The 20372-nt window shown below is 40.1% G+C and overlaps 1 protein-coding gene across 1 annotated transcript; it reads right to left on the bottom strand.

The window, feature by feature from the left end:
• Nucleotides 1-3997: 3997 nt before the first annotated feature.
• Nucleotides 3998-20080, bottom strand: SLC25A17 (solute carrier family 25 member 17). The gene is made up of 9 exons (XM_058023321.1): nt 19935-20080; nt 16214-16274; nt 15162-15228; nt 12606-12757; nt 11469-11585; nt 10615-10760; nt 8662-8757; nt 5072-5154; nt 3998-4610 (listed from the first exon to the last, which is right to left on the bottom strand). Exons 1-9 carry the CDS (start codon nt 19986-19988, stop codon nt 4463-4465), a joined length of 924 nt encoding a protein of 307 aa, XP_057879304.1. The 5' UTR covers nt 19989-20080; the 3' UTR covers nt 3998-4462.
• Between the last annotated feature and the right edge of the window lie 292 nt (nt 20081-20372).

Genomic DNA, 20372 nt, shown 5'->3' on the forward strand with positions numbered 1-20372 from the left:
TGTGCTGTGCTCCAAGCTGCTCTGACAAATGCACTACATTGCTACAGACAGCAGAAAAAAAACGTTGGCAGCCAAATAGAAAGGTGATCTCTTTTTAGTTATCATTTTCTAGAAAGTTCTGGAGTCCATTTATTTTAAACACGAAACAAAGGAAGAATCAAGAAGTTAAAATATGCCAGTTCATAAAAGCTCTTTTGCTGTTGCTCATTGAATCCTAAAGCTATGCTCTTTTATCTAGTGCTATCAAAACCTGTAAGCTATGAAGATTATGTAAGCTATAGATGATGTTACACATTAGTAAAGTTTTACACTAGGTCAGCACCAACAGCCCTGTACAGACCATGCAGTCATGCAGAGATGGACTTGGTCCCTCTCTGTACCAGGAAAACTTGCTTTGAAGAGGGGTCTTTAGCCCACATAGACCATCAAACCATGCCCTAAAACCTCTCTGTTTCTGCTGTGAAGAGGCAGAGAGAGGTTTATAATGCCCACAAAGTACCCTTTGCAGACACAGAATTCAGCTTTTTAGATTAGGTGAATAAACAATTACACATAAAAACAACTGGTTTAATACTCATGTTCCTCATCATGTCATCCTCATTCTTCTTTGCTTTAAATCATATTGATAAAAAAAGAAAAAAAAAAAAAAAAGACATAGACCCCAACAATAGGCATAAACACTATGGGCCTCCTATATAGCTCCCTCTCACCCACAGCCCTGCGCTGTTCTGCCCCATGCTCACCAGGTAAGAAATGTTTTTGACATGTGGTGTAAAAATAACTCCACTGATGGCAAGGAATACCTTTTTCAACAGATGCCTGTACAAGGAATATCCCAGTTTGAAAGTTCACCTGTTTTTTCCTCTGAAAGGATGGTGTTTACCTGTCTTAGCTACAAAAGTCCAGCAAGAAGCAGGGTCAGCACAGCCCCCTTTTCCTTCCTCAGCAGGTGAGCAGTAAGACATGTAAAGAAGGATTAATCTGGACAAGAAGCTTTGCAGTGCAGTGAGCTCCATTCCTTTTGTTTAGACTGGAGGTAAATCCTGGTTTTCCTCACCCAAAGGGTATGCACCAGCTTTCAGGTTTTAATAACTTTCCTCAGTGCAGCCAGAAAATCATTTGATGGAGAGACTCTTCCAGCAAAGTACAGCCAGCTTTGGCAGCAGGCACTCAGCAATTCAACATTACGTAAGACAAAAAGAACACGTTATACCCTATCAGTTGTCATCCTCCTGAGGCTTAGTGAATAGCATTTCTATTATATGATACATTGAGATATATATACACACACAAAAAAAAATATTTATATATATACACACACAAATAACACTAGTGAATAAGCCAAAATGTGTTAAATACTGCCCTACCATACAGGCAATCTGTAATTGCAAGAAACGTGCTTTGGAATACAAACTGGAGCAGAATTCTTGATGCCACTTGCTTTGCAATCTCTAAGATGCCACAGGGGCTTCCTACCTTCATTCAAAGTGTGGGGTGGGAAAGAGAAAGAAGAGCACAGGATTAAATTTAAATCTCCTAAACTGAGCCAAGGACAGAATTACCCATGACAGAACTCAGCTAAGACAGACGATCCTCTCTGCTGCTCTCCTTTGTAATCATCATTCCTTTCTCTCATCTCTGAAAAATAGCATTAAAAATATAGGGAGATCTGTTTTTCATCTGAAGATGAAAATATTTTCTGTTAAGTTCTCTAGAAATGAATTGACACAATTTTTGGATTGAACACAGTTACTACTGCTGCACAGCAGAAGTGCAGAGCACTGGCAGCCAAGGCTGTCACTGCAGGTGCCCGGAGTGCTTCTGCCACACCACCTCATACTCTGCCTCCATGTTCCATCTCCAGCTTCCACTGCCACAGCCACGTCCATTGGGAGCCACCTGTGTCTAAAGGAACACTTGTAGGTTTTGTGCTGTTTGATGGCAACTATGTCAATAGTTTGCCAACTATTTTTCTCTAGCAAAATGACAAATCCACAGAGGCAGATTAGCTGGATTATGTCTTTACACTACCCCCTAAATAAACTGTTATTTGCTTATGAGAGAGACAGCAGGAAATGGCAATTTATGTAAATGTATTTTAAAATAGAATAGAATTATTTTATTTAGTTTTCATTTCTGGACAGTATGTATCCACCAAGGATGAATTACATCTCCAGTATCAAGATGAAAAACAGTCTCTCATAGTTTGCTTGATAAATTATGGATTTTTTTAATGTCAAAAATACTCACCAACACTGAAATAGTTTTAGGCAGCCTAACAGAAATGTCATAATCTGTTCAAATTACATCTGAGAAAACTTAGGTAGAGGTACCAGCTGCAACATGAACATTTGCCTGCCAATTGAATAAATGACTTAACAATTCCTCAACCATCTGCATTTTGGCTCAGTCACACAAGGTTAAGTTGTTTGTTTTTCAGTTATTTCAGTTTAATGTCTGAATCAATACCAGATAATGCAGAAGCAAAAAAGTTTTAAATGCCACAGGTCAACCATTAAAAGACCTGAGATGCTCCCAGCTTCAGTAACTTTTGCTTTCATTCCTTTATGAAACTGTTTCACTATAATTGGTCAGCAGAGCCAAGTAGAGAGATTAGGGCAGAATGTCTGTTCCAGGCTTAATGGTCTGTCCAGGTAACACCGACACAGCCAAGACCAGCACACTTTCACACAGGGCTTCTGTATTCTGCTTTTTTGCAAACAGGAAATACTTTATCCCTTTGAATCCACACTGGCAGGTAGACAAGTATTTTTTGGCAAGTAAATGCTAGCAAGCATTTAGTTTCTTCTTCCAGGTAGAGCAACCAGAAAAATACTTCTACAGGAATTGCTCCCTCATGTCACAGAGCAGAAAGGTTCAAGGTGCTGAACTCCAGCTCCTGGCAGATTTCAGCCAGACTGGCATGAGAACCACTCTGCTTCCCCACAACAATTCTGACAGCAGGAATTCCAAGGCGAGGTAGCTTATCAAGAGCCATACTACCTATTCCAAATTTCGGATTAAAAACACCCAAATGACAGCAGACTACCTTTCCACACGGCACCTCATTTCAGTAAAAAAAAGTATTTTCACTGAAATTTTCAGAATTGTGATTCATTCTTTTCCAGTGGTGAGGTCTCCAGTCTTTCACTTTCATCCTTTAAGAAAGTATAATTACAGCTTATTGCACTTTTTTATTCTTACTTGTCTATGTAAATCCCACTTGGACCGAAAGTCAACCAGCATTGAATTAAGGGTATTCTTGTATAGATCCTCTCAATACTCTTAAAAGAAGGCACTTGTTCAAAAGACATTATCTGCAGAATTATTTTACTATTTCATTTTTAAAATGGACTCAAATGAGACTCCAGAAACAGGTGCCATTTTGCAATTCTGAATCCTGCAGCATTCAAGTCTTCTCCCCCTTCTAGACATTCTTGGTGTTAAAACTGCCATGAAATTTTTCAATACTTCAAATAGAAAACTATTCTTCAGAACAATCCTACTGCTAACTTAACAACTGACAGAGCACAATTCAATTTGGATTTTAGAGTCTAGGAATACTGACCAAAACTATGCAAAAAGAACATACACATGTTAGAACATACACATTTTAGGCTTTATGGCCTGGGAATATCTGTGGAAAAATAAACAAAGCACATTTTTGAGCAGGCATAGCACTTCTGAAGCAGTGCCCCCTATCTGCATAAGAACATGGTGTGAATTCACATATTCTCACAAAGAATAGGGTCATAAAACTTCATGTATTTCTGTAGCAAGCCCATTTTCTTGAGGCAGCTTGAGGGACTCTGCTTGAAAAAGCAAGAGGTTATCTTCCTCCCATCTAGCCAGTATCTGCATTCAAGAAGACAGATTGTATACTCACTTCTAATATCCATTCCAGCAGTTCAGAGACCTCATCACCAGGTATTTGGGGCAACAGCAGATCCTGTGCCACAAACATACTTGCAGGTAAAAGAAAACCATGCCAAAAATGTTATTCTTTATGAATTATTTTAATGAACCAAATATGAAGTGACAAACACAGGTCAAGGAAAATAACACAAAACCAGCCCCACCAGCTGCTGAAAGAAGATAAAGATCCAAGAATAGTTGAGGACAATTTGAGGGCAAAGAAAAAAGTATAGTGAGAGATAGTCATTCTTGCCAAGAATATCAACCAAATTACCAAATCACATAATAGTTTACATTTCAGGTCAAGTGCTTAAATAAGGTCTCTGGTTTTTTCTTAACATGGTGAGTACACAGAACAATAGGGAATGGGCTATCCCTGAATTCGTGGCAACAGGTCCTATGAGCATATTCCAGATTTCTCCAAATACTGGAGATAAAGGTGGCTAAAAAGAGAAGCAGAGAAAGTGAGGACCCTTTGTTTACCCAGCCAGGTCTCAGAAATGGAATGTGTTTTCTAGACCCCAGAATCTTTGGCATAGGCTCCTCCTCAATGTCTGCGCGAGTGCTTTAATCCCATGACTGTGAAGGTGGCTGCAGTCAGTTTCTCATACACCAGAAACATTAGAGCAGCAGTAAGGACTGTCTGCAGGAGCTTTGCTTCAAGGCCTTTGTAGAGTCCCACTAACCCAAAACGCCTACGGAGGAGAAAAAATACAAACAAGAACAAGCATGAACAGCTTCCTGTAAGTAAATCAGTACACTGCAGAGAAGAATCAATATTACAAGTTGATGACCAACTGTAGGAATCTTAAACCCATTCTTGACCTTAAGCCAGCTATGTTTAGTAATATTTTAAAGAAAAAATTCTGCAGAAACTTAAGGTCCTTTGTGCAAGAAACCTGCATCTTTTCAAGTTGAGAGGTGAAATGAATTAGCATCCATATGTATCCTTGATGTCACTTACTGTACAGACATTTAGGAGAATCTGGGTTTGTGCGCCTACTCTACAATATATTACAAAAACCAGGTTGACTCAAATGTCAAGTTTAAGGGAGGCAAAAGGAAACAAAATCCAGACCCAGCAACATTTTCACAGTGTTAGTAATAAGTCAAATTTTCTCTATCATGGTAGGAGAAATAAAACGGGAAAGCTCACCGCACTCTCTGTTGAAGAAGGTAAAGAACATTTCTAAGACTGCCCAGTGTTCGGTTCTCTGGGTTCAGCCTGTGACGTCCAAACTGAAAAAAAGGAAGAGTATTTTGCTGTACTAGATCCCCATGTGCTTGGCAGAGAACATCACACATGCATGAAATCTGGAGAGCCTACCTGAAACCTCTTTAAACATTTTCCACATTACATAACTACGAGCAGAGAACAGAGGCCAAAGCTCACACTGCAAACATTAAAACTGTACATACTACTGTAATTTGGTTTGGTTTTAAAATGGATTCTAACAAATATTTCCTCTCTTTCAGTTGCTCTGGAGGAAGCAGTTTTCAAGATCTCAAAAGCATAATTTGCAGAGTCTTAGTAGGGTTATGACACTCAAAGCAAGTTCTTTCTGTCTTTCTCAGCTTTTACTTCACAAAGATACAGACCCTCACACACCTGCAAGTCATTACTACATTGAGACTGCACAGTCAAACACACAATTTATCTGCCCAGCAATGGTCCTGGAGCACTTATGTGTGAGCTGCTGTGGAAGAATCCAAAATTGTTTCATCTACCTACCTGGCCTAAATAATATTTCTTTTTTACTCACTACACTTGCTTATGGCCAATCTGGTTTTCAGTAGGCATGACTGCTGCTGCTGTAGAGTTAAACTAGTAATTTCATCAAGTCCTTTTCAAGCATTCATTGATACTTTTATCTGATACAGGTTGATAGCACTGCCAGCAAGCTGTAACTATGAATTATTAATATACAAGAGTTGGTACACTTGTATTTGTAGCAGCACAGGCTAATAGCTTTTGAAGACTGTATTAAGCTTCTGTGCTAAAGAAGAACGGTGAACTTGAGTAACTGCATGTTGGATGAGCTTTTCCCCAGAACATGTTGAGGCAACTGCTATTTCTTATGTGTAAGAAATTACCATTGACAGTAGGTAAAGTATTCCAGCTGATTAAGGCAGCTCAGAAATTTTAAGAGAATGCAAGATGATAGAGGCTTTACTATGTGTTTTAATAACTTGGGAGGAAACAGCAGCAACAGAATGCTAGTGGAAATCACTAGACAGCAGAAAGCCAGATTACACACAGGCTTTCACACCACCATTAGGTGCCTCATTCTCCTCTTTTCTCCACCACTAGACAATTTTTGTACTACAAAGGGCATTAAGAGAGAAGAAAATAATTAATTTTTCACTAGAATGTTAACACTTCAGTATTTACTGCAGAAGACTTCCCAAAAGGATTAGCATTCTCTATAACAGAGAAAAAAGACTTCAATTTTTAAGAGAACTTTTTCTTCTGGGATCACTGAGAACATTAATGGTATTGCTGTACCTCCAGAGGCAACTTTAATTTATCTGCTCTTTACTGAGACATAGGCCAAAGAACAGTTTCACTGCAGAATGAGTAACACCAGTGTCACATAGTTTTAATGACTGGGAGAAGTAAGAAATGGCAAAGCTGCTACCACTGTCAATTACACAGGATAACTGTTCATTATATGACAGTAAGAAGAGAACTGTGCCAAAGAGTTGAAAGCAAAGGTGTAAAGACTTTACTACAAAGATCTCTAATAAGTTCTAAAAAAGAGTAAGTTTCTAAAGGTTTAAGGTTAAAAAGGAAAAAAAATGTTCTGTATTAGTTTGATGAGAGAACTTAGTTACTATGTGTAAGTTTATATGAATTATATGGAGCTTATATTAATTTGTGTGCAAATCTGCTAAAATTATTAAAAAAAAAACACCTGCAACTTTTTTTCATGCAGAATATTAGTTCTGAAAATACTAAACCTTTACTCATAACCTTTTATAACATTGCTTAGTGTGAGTGACAAAAACGTCATCAACTAGAACAATGCCAACTTTAGATTAGAAAACACATCACAAAATATAGCAAGTCTGAACTGGACAGCACAGATGTCACAGACACACATTTTTGCTGTCCTCAACAGATGTGTTCAGGGCTCCTGGCTATTCTTTCATAGAGCAAAGGGACAGAAGTCACCCCTAGTGACTGCAGAACTAGACACAGGGTCCTTGTGCTCCCTATCATCACAGGGAGAGGATGGACTGGCACTGGATTTTTTTTTCTTCTTTTTACACTGTCATTAAGAGTCAGAAGAATTTTGTTCAAAAAGCTAAATGGAGACAGAAAAAAGATGAAGCCTCAAGACTGTAACCACTTCTGTAGGAACCATGGAAAGGAATGAGGGCTGAAGCTGTTCTGTGGCTAAAACAGAGCACTCCAACTTTCCTTCCAGTTCTCCTTCACATCAGGAGCAAACAGAAGTATCACAAATTAAAAACAGACTGATGTTGCAACTTATCCAAATAGAGCTATTTTTATTTAAATGTTTTTCTGTATCTGCCATTCCAGTAACAGAAGTCTGTGTTGTTAGTTTAGCTACTACTGAGATGTGCCCAGGCTGTTAAAACAGGATAAGGCATTGAAAGGCAGCTGATCAAAAATTATGAAAATTTCAGAAAAGATGACTGCTGATAAAAATTACACAGTAAGTATATCCAAATCCTCTTGCTTTGAAATATAGCATCCTAACTACTTTTTCACAGGTTACCAAAAATCAAGATACATTTATTACACTCTAATTAGAGAGTTACAAATTATTACAAAACTTGCTTGAAAATTACTTTTTCCAGATGAACAATTAACATGAAAATTCCCTTATTAGAGAGGTCTGAAAAGTGATACTCTTAGCATGGAAGGCTTGTTTTCAGCAATTCAACTCATTCTCCAAATTTGTCCAAGTTTTAGAACATACACAATGGCTTTACTGTAGAGGCAAGTTAAGGCTCCTCCTTACTTAGGAAAATATATTTCATGTGGAAACACTTATTAATATTTAACTGCTACAGAGTTTAAAACACACAAGTTTAAGTACAATATGCTTACATGTGGCCAGGTCTCCTTCCCTCCTACTCCCCAGTTTTGTCTTGTGTCAATATTACACCAATATTGGTACACTCTGAATGCAGCAGCATTATCCAGCCTATGTACAAATTGCAAGTCAGAATAAATGCAAGTGTTTCCATTACCACTACAATTAGCCTACATGGCCAGGCAAATGGCTAAAGGTATTATTTATGAGGGAGCTCAGCTTCCTCTGATGAATCACATTCTGGGCACTGACAAGGTCAGACCATCATCTGAACAACAAAATCTATGAATAGAACTTTTTTTTAAAATTACCATAGGTCATCTGGAAACAGACTGGTTTTAGAAGATTTAATTTTAACTTCCCACTTGACACATTTTCCATTTATATTCCAATAAGTAAATGTACATTTCTGCAGTGCCTAAAGCAGTACAATGCATCAGCTTCTCTGGGACACTGTACCAATGCAATACACTGGCAATCCTACCAGCAACTTGAAACAAATGTGCACCAGTATATCAAGCTCTGTCAAAACCAAAGAGGAAAGCCATTCTAATCAGTGACCTGCATTGGGAAAAATGCATCCCAAAACAATGGGTCCATTAACACAAATAAAAACAAGGCTTGCATGATACAGACCAAGTCAGAGGCAGAGCTGCCATGAAATGAAATGATTACTTACCCGCAGAATTGACTGTACTGTCTGCAGAGGATAAGTGAGGGTGGTGGCAACTGCTTTGGCTATTGCACCAATGACAAAAGCATCCAAAGACGTGAGCTGTTCAATAGATAAAGAACAAATTTACTGCACATAGTACCAAAATAGCCAATTACCCATTTGTATTTGTATTTAGATTCTGTACTGGTACCTGCTACCAGATTATCTAAGGATCTTTGGCATAAAGATTTCATGAAATCTCAGGGTCTTCTCATTTTAAAGAGTTGGTTATGGTTCAATTAACTTTACCACCTCTTAAGTTTATTTGTAAATTCTACCTGGTTTTGCATTTCTCAATATTACTAGATTACTGTTGCTATAAGGCCATACAATTAGACCCCTTCAAAGCACCAAGAGTAGACAAAAGATAAGGAAGTATCATTTAAACATACCATCAATCAATAAGCATCTCAGTTTTTGCAACAGTGAAACCAAAAAGTCATACAGTACTTGTGAAAAGGTGACAGCAAAAGATTCCTTGAACACCACTCTGTATTCCTGAGACATAACCACTACACTCTCAGGCAGAATTTTAGTCTTGATGCCATAGGCTAAAAATCTCATCCCCTTTTAGTCAAGAACCCCTGCTGAAGCCCACGCTCAGCTCCAAAGCTCGCACTGCTCCAGGACGTACCAAATCCATTGTTACAGCCTATGCTGATTACAGTGCATCTCAGTCTAACAGTGAGAATTAATCACTGAACGTAAGTAGATGCCCATATCAAAACAAGCTCAAAATATATTCTAAAATATATTGATTGCAATCAAAAATACACTTACACATGCACATTTTTAAAAAGGTCAACCTGCTATATTTAGGACAACCAGGAAACAAGCACATAGAAGAAAAATGTTTTTCAAAATAAAAATTACCATTTCGAGCTGGAAAAAAAATTATACCCCCTCTTCACTGATCACGGACAAAGAAATGTCCTAATTTAAGGTGGAACTAAGTAATTTAAAAGAAACACAAGAAATAAATACATAAATAAGTATGTTATTAGCCAACAAGAAAATAACAATGCAGATGGAAGCTAAGCTCATCGTTCAAAAATGTGCATAAAGTAATGGAGTAGATCCATCAGGTACAAATAGGCTGCTACAGCTGCAGTATTAACTAAAGACAGTAAAAAACCCAAGCCTCATTGATGATGTAAAAATCTCATGTAAAAATAATCTTACCATGTCTTGGGGGAAAAACAAGATGGCTTGGTAACATACTGGTATAACCTAACATTCTAAAATCACTAATTAACAGCAAAGCATCTTAAAGATATATTATGACATTATCTGAAAATGTAATACAAATGCTTTCCAGTTTACTGGAACATAAAAGGAACAGGAGTTCAGCTGAGAGTCCATATCTGATATAGACAAGGAAAAAGAAGAGCAGTATAAAGAAGGGACAGAAAAGCGATTGCACTTCTATTTAGAAAATCAGGAAGGAATGGTTGCAATGCTACATTTAATTCTAGTGTCCATTTCTAGAAAAATTACATTGAAAATGTAATTGTTTTTGAGGTCTTCAAGAAAAAAAAGTAATTATTTGTGGCAAAAAGTGTTAAAAGCAGACTTCAAAACAGTCAGTATGTAAATACTTATAAAAGATACATTAGAATTGAAATCTCTACTTTTAATCAAGACCTGTGAATGTATGCAAGGAAATGTGGAGAAGAGGTTCAGTTCTATTTTACAGGTAGAAGAATTAATTACAGGAATCTCTTCCCTAGGGACATGAAAGATTCCCATATAATTTCATTATGCTGAACCCTTTTTAGACAAACTAATTCAAAAAACCACTTGAAAATACTAGAACCAAAACCAAACCCATTATTCTGAATTTGTTCAAATGATGCATATCAAAAATCCTGTCTTGTAACAAAGCACCTTCATCACCTGGCCTCAAAACATACTCACTTGCAGCTGCTTTTTCAAAAGCTTTCGTTTAAAGCCTTCATAAAACATAAACTGTATTGCAGGATTGAAGACCAGCAGCAAGGAGGGGAAAGTACCATTCCACAGAGCTAAGACTCCTTCATCTCGGACTATTTGATGAAAAGCATCTGAGACAAAAGGTGAGGAAAAAAATTATTAATATTTTGAGTACAAAACTCTGAATATAAAAGATATGAGAAGTTACTCTTAAAGCCTAATATTCCAAGTGTATAAAAATCCACTGCAGTCCTTTATGCAAGCATTTTTAACTAAACTTTCATTTTAATCCAGAAGTTAAGAGAAAGGTAGTGACAAAGGAGGTTCTTGTTCGCACCACAATTAACATACACAAAACTAATCATCTGCTCAGGCAGCCCCCTCTATTCTTTTACAAGTGTGGAATCCACATTAAGGTCTTCCAAACCTTCTTCAAAGTAACAGTAATGTTATTTGGTTGGTTGGTTTTAAAAGAAGGTTTTAAAAGCCTGAACATGTGATTAAGAGATTAAGGTGAGTGAAGTTTAATTTTCAGACTGTCTGTCCAAACTCAGACTCCCAGCTATCACTTCATGGAGCTCACTACTGCTCCATTATCTGTATGATAACATATCTGCCCCTGCAAAGGTCTTTTAGTTACAGGAGTGCACACTGCAAAATCTTAATTCCATCACAAATAGCCAAGTCTGGTTTCCTGTAAAACTCAATGACTGCAAAGTGACAGAGCAGCACAGAGATTACAGGGTGAAATCGTTCATAAAGAACAGAAGTCTTGAAAGTCCTTGATACATTTCACTTCATGAACTTCTTTTTGGTTGAAGACAACAACAGGTGCTTACCTATTATGCCTCTGTAATTGGTTGGTACAATGTCTTCATTTCTGAATTTTGCTCCCTGCAGCTTCAGGCGTGTGTTCACCACCCAGAGAGGGGTGGTCAGGAGTACATTCACTACTCCTAATGCAAAACACAGCACAAAGAAAATCAGCAGAGAATATTTCAAAACTTTTTTTAATCCCCTTTTCTTCCCCTGATTCACATGCTACTGAAATTTCTGGTAGGAAGAGGGAATAAAACCAACACAACATATGGGAAAAGTAAATGGTAATTCGTACCCTAATTCCTGTAGCCTTTGTTCCAAAACATATGGAATTTTACCACAGACATAGAGCCAGCTTAAGAATTTCCTTCCTTACTTCCTGCAGCTATTCAGACAGTCACTATACCTACACTGAAAGTATAAGAAACTACCAACTCCTCCCCAACCCCCAAAAAATCCACAAACCCAGGGATCTTTTTACAGGTTGTTTTTTTTAATCAGCTTGATTCTATGCATTTGCATGAGCAATAGTCCCTGAAGAATATCACTGGCAAACACAAAGCCCACAGTGGTAACTTTTCACACTGGGTGTGCTAGAAAAGTCACAGATGTTATCATCCCTTCAAAGAAAGCACTGCAGCATCCACATAAGAGGACAGAATAAAAGAGCATTTGGTCCCACTGGACCTGTATATAACTAGGAACTTCCTGTCACTTTCAGAGGACAACCCAAAACCAAGTCTGAAAACTGACACCCAAATTCTTACATTAAAATTTCTTACTGTAATTTAAATTAATTAAGAATTGGCATATATCTTTTCCTCTGGAAAAAACCCAACTATCATCTATCACCTCTCCCTTTTCTTTTCTTCAGCATCCTAGTGCTGAAGCCTAGATACCTGGTAAGCACCACATCAGACAAATATCATGCTAAGCCACAAGACCACTGCTTTGTGCCAGAATTCACAACAGGAATGGTTTATACAATTCCTTAGGAGGCAGGGATGACACAGAGGAGCAATCACAAAGAAGCAGGTCTGCATACAGTGGGAGGGGTGAGCACTCAGAGTGGCCTCCAAAGGACTTCATAAAGAAAATCATTAGATAGAATATACCAAAAATACATTCTTGACAAAATGGAGATTTTAAAGTATTACCTGCAACAACCCCAAGAACCAAGTCTTTTCCAGTGGTTGAATGCTGACCTTTGACCCAGAGGGCTTTAAGACTATTAAATGTATAAAAATAAACAAAATTGGAGCAGCAAAGGCTGGAGATAACAGGAAACCATCCTCGATATGGTGCCAACCTAATGGGGAGCAAAAAGTCACAGTAAGAATCAGTGAAGTATTTATGTGGCTGATGTGGCTGATTTTGTGTGCTGGTGGAGGATCCCAGAGATACAATGTTGTGTACTACAGGAAGTACTACCTAGATATGTCTTTATCAGCAATGGTAAAAACCATACTTAACTCCTGAGTAAGGAAAAAAAGTATCTGGATTCTCACATTAAATTTTAAAATTGAAGACTAGTTACTGAAATCCATATAGTCCTCCTAGGAGAGTTTGGTCAAGGATGCAACCTGGGGACAGAAGATACACAGGTGGGAAGAATTTCTAACAAATGCCTTACTGTAAAATCTAGGGCAAATCAGTCAGAAAGAAAAAGACATTACCTAGCTAAATTTAACTAGATTAATCACAGACGAAACACTGAATTATCATCTAAACCTGTCTTGATTTAGGAATGATTTCACAACATCTGCCTAACAAAGCTCTCTTCTCTAACAAGCCTGATGATCCTGAAAAACAGGGACACTTCAACAGCTGTCCTACATTCCCAACATGTTCTACAACACATCCAAAAAAGATATGGATACACACCTTCACTGGAGTTGCACAGAACAGGCAGAGAGCTGGTATCATGTTAAAAGCATAAAAAAATCACCCCAACAACAGTAACTATGGAGGCTCTTCAGAATTCATTAAATACTAGAAGTATGTAGAATTTAAGGATCTCCAACAAGACTGTAAAAGATGCAAGCCTGGTAAACACCACATCTGACTTTGCTTAAAATGTAAATGCTACTTTTTCATCTCAAATCCATGAGTGATTCTCCCTCCCATGTAGCTGGGAATACATCTTATTGTTACAACTGCTTCTGAAGTTACAGGCTTAGCTAACCAGACAGTTACAGATTAACTGACTATGCAGTTATTCATAAGCCAAATTACAACAATTCTTACATTATCTATCTCTTCTGTGCTGGAAAAGAAAGAGAGAAACATCCTCTAGGGTTTATGCCCTCTAACTGAGTGTTAGTTTGGGCTTGATTGATTTATTAGGAATGACTTCTGATGATTTTCAAATGAAACATCTTGTAGTACAAAACATGAAACTGAAACAAACCCCATGAGTTTATTTTAATTACTAAGTTGTCAGTAGCAGCATCCATGATTCACTGCAAGAAAAACTTGGTGCACATTAGTGAACACCTTTCAGATCACTTAGAAAAGGATGGAAGAGCAGGGAAAAAGCTGTCTGAAACTTCTGCAGCAAGTCCTTCAGCTCAACCTATTTGCTTTATCTAGATGAGAAGAGCAGTCTCACAAAAGTATGGTAATGAGACATGACTCTACAAGCTAATGTGAACAAGATGTTTATGATCTCACATCATATTTCAGATTTGTTGCTGTTTGGACTTTCTTTTGTAACTTCAGACACTTCTCTAAATTAGAACCATTGCTTTGTCAGGCCTTCCCAATACCTTTGGAAGAAACAATGTTCCTCTCTTGCCAGAGCTCCTGATTTTTCTCTCTCACAGGCAAAGCAGGATGATCACTTTAGCAGTCTTTCCACCTTGGTTAATTACTTCATTTTTCTTTTTTACTTTTTTCTTTCTTTTTTTTTTTTTTAATTGAAGTTTACTTGCCACCCTCATGTGACAGAGGTAATGTGGGAATGTGAACAAGAGAGATCAACTGGCAGAGAACTCTTCATGCATACATCTGCCCAAGTTCAAAGGTAACACAGCATTATGGGCCAAGTTAAACTTTCATCAGCTTTAATGTCCTGCAAGCACCAGTCTACTTAGGAGTTCCAGAGATTCTGTTAGGAAAATACTTCTAACAAGGAAAGGCATAAAACTGTTTTTCCCAGCCAACTCAGCTCAGACTATGACAAATACTAAAGCACAGCACAGCTGAAAGTTAACTGTTTTTAGACAGATGTTAAATCCCACCAGCATAAAATGTCATGTGTTGTTTACTTCTACATGCTTAGGAGAAAATAAAAACCTTCCAACTGGGAAACATGTCTGAGCTCTCTTGAAAGTGGCTCAGTTATCCAGGAGTTTCATCTTGGCTATTGAGAAATTGACACACCCAAGAATCCAGGCAGACAAAGCTGGTTGATCAGGTATATGAAGGTACATTTGCATTTCTGAGGAGGCACAGCTACCTCACTAATGAAGGCACAGTTACATCACTGAACAGATCAATTGCATAAGGTGCTCAAGAAAGTTAATCCTAGTTAGCTAAAGATGAACACATAAGATTATGCAAGTCGTATCACACTTGTGTGGAGACATTTCAATCTGGAACAAAAATCTGTCCACACAGATACAGGCTAATTGTTTCACTTTAAAAGCATATTCAAATTAGTTTTAGAGCTTATCTCCATGAAGACAAACAGAAAATCAATATCTACTCACAGGCCTTCCTCTTTGATTATTTCCAAAAGGACGGCCGGTGTTGTCTTTGACTTCCGTTTCTCATCAACTGGAAAGCAAAACAATCAAACTTTTAGATTATTCAAAATTTTAGCACTCTTTTTCAAGTCCTTATCCTTGCAATTCTGAATATACTCTACAAGCACATGTTTCTTCTTCCTCATAAAGGACAGAAATACCCTATTTCTCCTTATTTTCATTTGCTAGGTAAGGCTACTTCCTTTTTTTATTCTTCCTCAGACTGACAGGTTCTGTTGTGCTCCAGGGTATCTCTAATCACCAATTCCAGTAGTTGCAACATGAACTCAAACTAGGTTCCCCTTAGGTAGAGGGCTAGAATTGGGCCTGCCTAACTGCTCTCAAAGTTATTCCTTGGACATCAGACCAGCACCAGTAGCAGAGCAATCGCCTATAGCTCATCTGCAAACAGCTAAGCCTCAGCAAAGCAGGCTCTTCCTGCACTGAAAGCTATTCATTTCTCAACCCATACTTCTGACAACCTGGCTGATAATCTGCCTCCAGTTCTTAACAGAGCTTTAGTCATAGCTCTAAAATGCTTGCTGAGTCTGAGACTTTAGATTAGAAGATAGAGTTTCAGAACACAGTTCATATTCCAGATGCATTTCTGTAAACATTAGATATTCCTAATCCCAATTCTAACCCTGGATTTTCCCTTTAATTAATCCTCTCAATAATTCTGTTTTTCATTATATTGCCCCTGCATTTCAAAGTGTTCTCAGCAGCCAAAAACAACAACACACAAATATAATCCTACGCAATCTTTCATCTCTGTTTTTGTCTTTGGTCTTAGATAATCATTTAAAAGCCACAGAGCACATAACCTTTTCAGCTAATTAAAATGTTGCCCAACTTTCAACAGGAAGAATTACCTTTACCTGGAAAAACAGTGTTAATGTGACACAAGTAAGACTCCTGTTCATGTAGACCACCCCCACTACAACCTCCCTTACAAATGCCCAGGCCAAGATGAACAGAAATGCCATTGTACAAAGAAACTAGATTTTGACACTTACCCTGAAGTCTAAGTCTAGCTGTATCCAAAGGAAAAAATACAGTCATTGCAGTCATACTGCCCTGAAAAACAAAATAAACTGGCTGCATAGTGTATCAGTTGCTTATACAGTGCCTGCTAGACTTTTGTAACTCTTCACTTCTTGCCCCCAAATCAGTCTGCTGAGTAAGTTTAAAAAGGGGATAAACTCCACACATAACACATTTTTGTCCCATACTTACAAAAGAGGGTTATTTTTCTCTTGCATTAGATCAAGCTAAAATTAAAACCATTAAAAGATTTTTGCCAAAAGAGAAAGTTTTTGAAGCCTGAAAGTTGATCTAGTGGCATCAGAAAATAAACATTGAACTTTCTCTACCTCCTATTAGCCTCAAAAAGGCCCTGGCTTGGTGTAAACCTGTTTCCCACACATCAGGTGGCTGCTAAAGCTGTGGAACCTCTTCTGTTAGCAGCCATGCCAACTGTTTAAATGGTGGGAAGGTCTGGGATACAGCAAGTCACTCAATGCTGCTTTTAAACTACAGTGCACAGTGTGACTCGAGCTTTTCTACAGCTGTCTCATGCCATACATTTAAGTGAGCTCTGCCTCTGGAAATACCCCAGCTCCTCAGCAGGCTGCTTGCACCTAGCTCTACAACCAGCAACAGAGGATTCATTTTTCTGATGAGGTTTCCACGCTAAAACAATTCTGGGTTGACTTAAATTTCTCCAGTTTTTTTTAACACTAGGTAGCATATGTTAAGACTTGGCCACAATTACCTGGTTATTTTAACCCATTTAGTTTGGGCTCTTGCCAAAACAGTTCATTCTGCTCTCCCACGCACTTGTCCTGTGTTGTATCATTCTCACCTACCATGTACCCAGCTGGACAGCAAGTGGATTAATGAACCCATCTGACTGAATATTTCTAAAAAACATATCTTAGTTACAAGGTTAGTGCCAGCACAAAAAAAAAAAAGTGCCAGAAAGAGCCATAATGCTGTTCCTAATGGGAGCTGCATTACTGCAACTTTGAAGACAGCCTCAGAATGCAGTTACACCTACACACAGAGCAAGGCTGCACAGTCACTACAACCTGCAGCCCTCCCCTGCTTCCATCCTCCCAAAGTGATATTTATCCTGGATCCCAGGCTCAATGCAAGGCACCACACAGCACCAACACACACACCTGCACAGAATTAGAAACTGGAAATGAGGAAATAGCCAGGTAGTGTCACACAGGACACAATGGATGTGTGGCCACAAGACACAGAACAGTCTGTTTGGAAAGGATCTGCAATGATCACCTAGTCCTGCTGCCCCCACCCCACTTCAGGGCTGACCAACAGCTCAAGCACCTTAAGTGCATTTCCCAAATGCCTCAAACACTGCCAGGCAGGGGCACTGACCAACTCTCTCAGCAGCCTGTTCCAGTGCTTGACTTGTAATGAGACAACTAAACTGACTTAGCAGATCATCGCACATAAAAAACAACTTGTACCCTCTCCCCTTCTTTTGCTAAATTGAGGGAAATAGAAAAGCCAAGTTACTTTTCTCTTGGGTTTACAAATGGAACAACTCAACTACATGATGAGGAGGCTGCCTGAAGCATCATAGGGAAGAGACAGGATTTCATGGCTAGAAGAAAGGAAAAGAGGGATAAACAGGACCAGTCCTTTCCCCAACAACAAAAGCCCTCAGGAGGGACTTAGATTCCTTGCTAAACTGCACTGAGACCAGCAGGTAAGATTATGCTAGTGAGTGCAGAACAGATGCTGCCACGTGTTACCCTGCACCGCTGGAAGGGTGAGGCCTCACTGTCAGCCTTCCCCCCACGCCTGTCAGCACTGGATCTCGGGGCTTTGCCAAGTCACATTACCACTGAATAATCACAGGGACAGGTACAGGCTGGTCCCTGTAATCCCAGCCTCTTGGTCAACTGTATTTGCACCCCTGCCTCCTCCAATCTGGCGGCAAAACTTTCTGGGCACTACACAATGATGCAGACACAGAAACTAATCTGGCTGAAAACTACTTTTTCCACTGAGCTACTTCTTCAGGACATCAGTTCACTGGCCAGTCACAGCACCCAACAAACAACTGTGCAGCAGCCAAGAGGTGGCCGGAATAAATGGCCTGAGGTGATTGCTGCCAAAAAGATGTGTGCAGGACCACAGCCTGAAGCTTGGATTTATAAAAAATAGTAACAACAAAAAAATGTGAAACGTATAAAAAAGTTTCATTGCTATTTTTCAGCCACCATTTAGCTAATGAAGCAGCCTGACTGCTCTATAATACTCCCATGAAATTCTCACCCCTATAGCTTTGCAACAGGAAGATTATGTTGCAGCTACATGCAGAGTTAAAGAATACTTATGTAATTCAATTAAAGTTCACAGGAAATCAAGCACTGTTTTGTGTTGGTTATTTTTTTACTGTTCACAAAAATATTCCTTCATCTCAAATTTGACTAGGTTGCCTAGAAGGTATATCAGCTTTCAGTATATTAGACTACAAACAAAAGTTATCATGTTGTGGTCTCACGTGCTCCTGATGCATTAGCTCAACACAGTTCTGAGTCTATGACTGGATGTATAAGCTTGGTTCACACCACAAACTCTGTTCAGGGGCACAGCCTGACTACAGCAATCTGTATTTGAAGGGAAAAGCTAACAGCAAGGTCTAGAAAGTATCACTGACTTCTGCAGAAGCCAGCAAAAGGAAAATGGGTAGTATTTCAACAATGAGATCATTTGAGAAAGCTCCAGATTTTGAAAGTGGAAACAAAATCCCCACTGCCTTTGATGCTTAAGTAAGCAAACTTAAAACAATTTAAAGAGCAGACAAAAATCTTGTGTTTATTTATAATAAAACAAAAACATCCCTTAAAGTCTTGTTTTTCCTTTTAGAACCAGCCTTTATAACAGAAACACTGAATTGTCACGGTTGGAAGGAGCCCCTGGAGATGACCCAGTCTCACCCCCCCACATCAAAGCAGTGTCACCCAGAGCAGGTGACACAGGAATGAATCCAGGTGGGTTCTGAATGTCCCCAGAGAGGGAGACTCCATGACCTCCCTGAGCAGCCTGTTCCAGTGTGTGTCGTTCAATAACATTTAGCAACTTTCATCCTATAGGAGACACAAGGAGTTCTTTCCATCCATCAGTATGCCAAATCCAGCATGCACTAAAATTCTTTATCTATTGGAAGCAGAAGGCTGATTTACTTTTTAGAGCTAGCACTCTGAAAAGAAAAATTCAAGGGCTGGGCACACTAGGAAATCTACATAAACTAAATGCGACTTTTGAATTTACAAGCACCACATGAAAAATTAAATTCAGTGATGGCCAGATACCTCCTCCGGCTGCACTGTGCCCGCTTTACATTTCGATCAGCACCCAAGAGCCGCCTCACCCTCCGCACTCCTGAGCTCGTACGAGGCCGCGGCAGGAGGGCGATGCTCGGGGCAGCTCTGCGATCGCACAGCTGAGGCGCTGCCCCTCTGCCTGAGCTTAGCGAAGGGATGCCCAGCTCGGGTGCGCCAACCCGGCTTTCTGAGGGGCAGCTCCCGCTGCCTCAGAGGTGCCTCCAGCTGCTCAGGCCCGGCCTCCAGCCCGGCCAAGCCCCGGCCGGTTCCCCGGCCCGTTCCGGCCGAACAAAGGCAGCGGGCGGCCCGCGCCCCCCGCCAGGCCGGCACGGCCGCTCCGCCCGCCGGGCCCCGCGCCCCCCGCCCGCTCGCTCACCACGGCGCCGGACACAGCGTGCACCAGGCTCTCGTAGGAGGCCACGGACGACATCGCGACGGCTCTCGGCTGCTGTGGCTGCGGCTGCTCGGCCCGGCCCGGCGGCCCCGCGGCCCCGGCCAGCTCTAGGCTGCCGCGCGCCGCCCCCGCGCCCGCCATGGCACCCGCCCTGTCACGTGCGCCCGCGGCCCCGCCCCGCGCCCGCCCCGGCCGGGGGAGCGGCGGGGGAGACCGGGATCGTTCGTTCGTGGGGATTTTCAGGAAAATACAGCACCGGGCCACCCGGGAAATGCGCTCCTGGTCCTTCCTCTGTGGCTACAATAGCGCCTTTTCTCTCCACCAGCAGCTTCGCTTCTCTTCGAGAAGAGGCCACCGAGAAGGCACCTCATCAGTGGCTGTCAGCTTCTGAAGGGAGGGCGGGAAGAGGAGGGATCCAGG

Source organism: Melospiza georgiana, chromosome 4, assembly GCF_028018845.1.
Source record: "Melospiza georgiana isolate bMelGeo1 chromosome 4, bMelGeo1.pri, whole genome shotgun sequence".
Taxonomy (NCBI): Eukaryota; Metazoa; Chordata; class Aves; order Passeriformes; family Passerellidae; genus Melospiza; species Melospiza georgiana.

Excerpts from the sequence above, each read along its gene's own strand:
- SLC25A17 (XM_058023321.1), bottom strand. The coding sequence starts at position 19,988 with ATGTCGTCCGTGGCCTCCTACGAGAGCCTGGTGCACGCTGTGTCCGGC. Across the intron at positions 11,586-12,605 it reads GGTTCTTGGGGTTGTTGCAG|GAGTAGTGAATGTACTCCTG; the intron begins GTAATACTTTAA and ends GTTTTGCATTAG. Across the intron at positions 5,155-8,661 it reads CAGTACAGTCAATTCTGCGG|TTTGGACGTCACAGGCTGAA; the intron begins GTAAGTAATCAT and ends CCTTTTTTTCAG.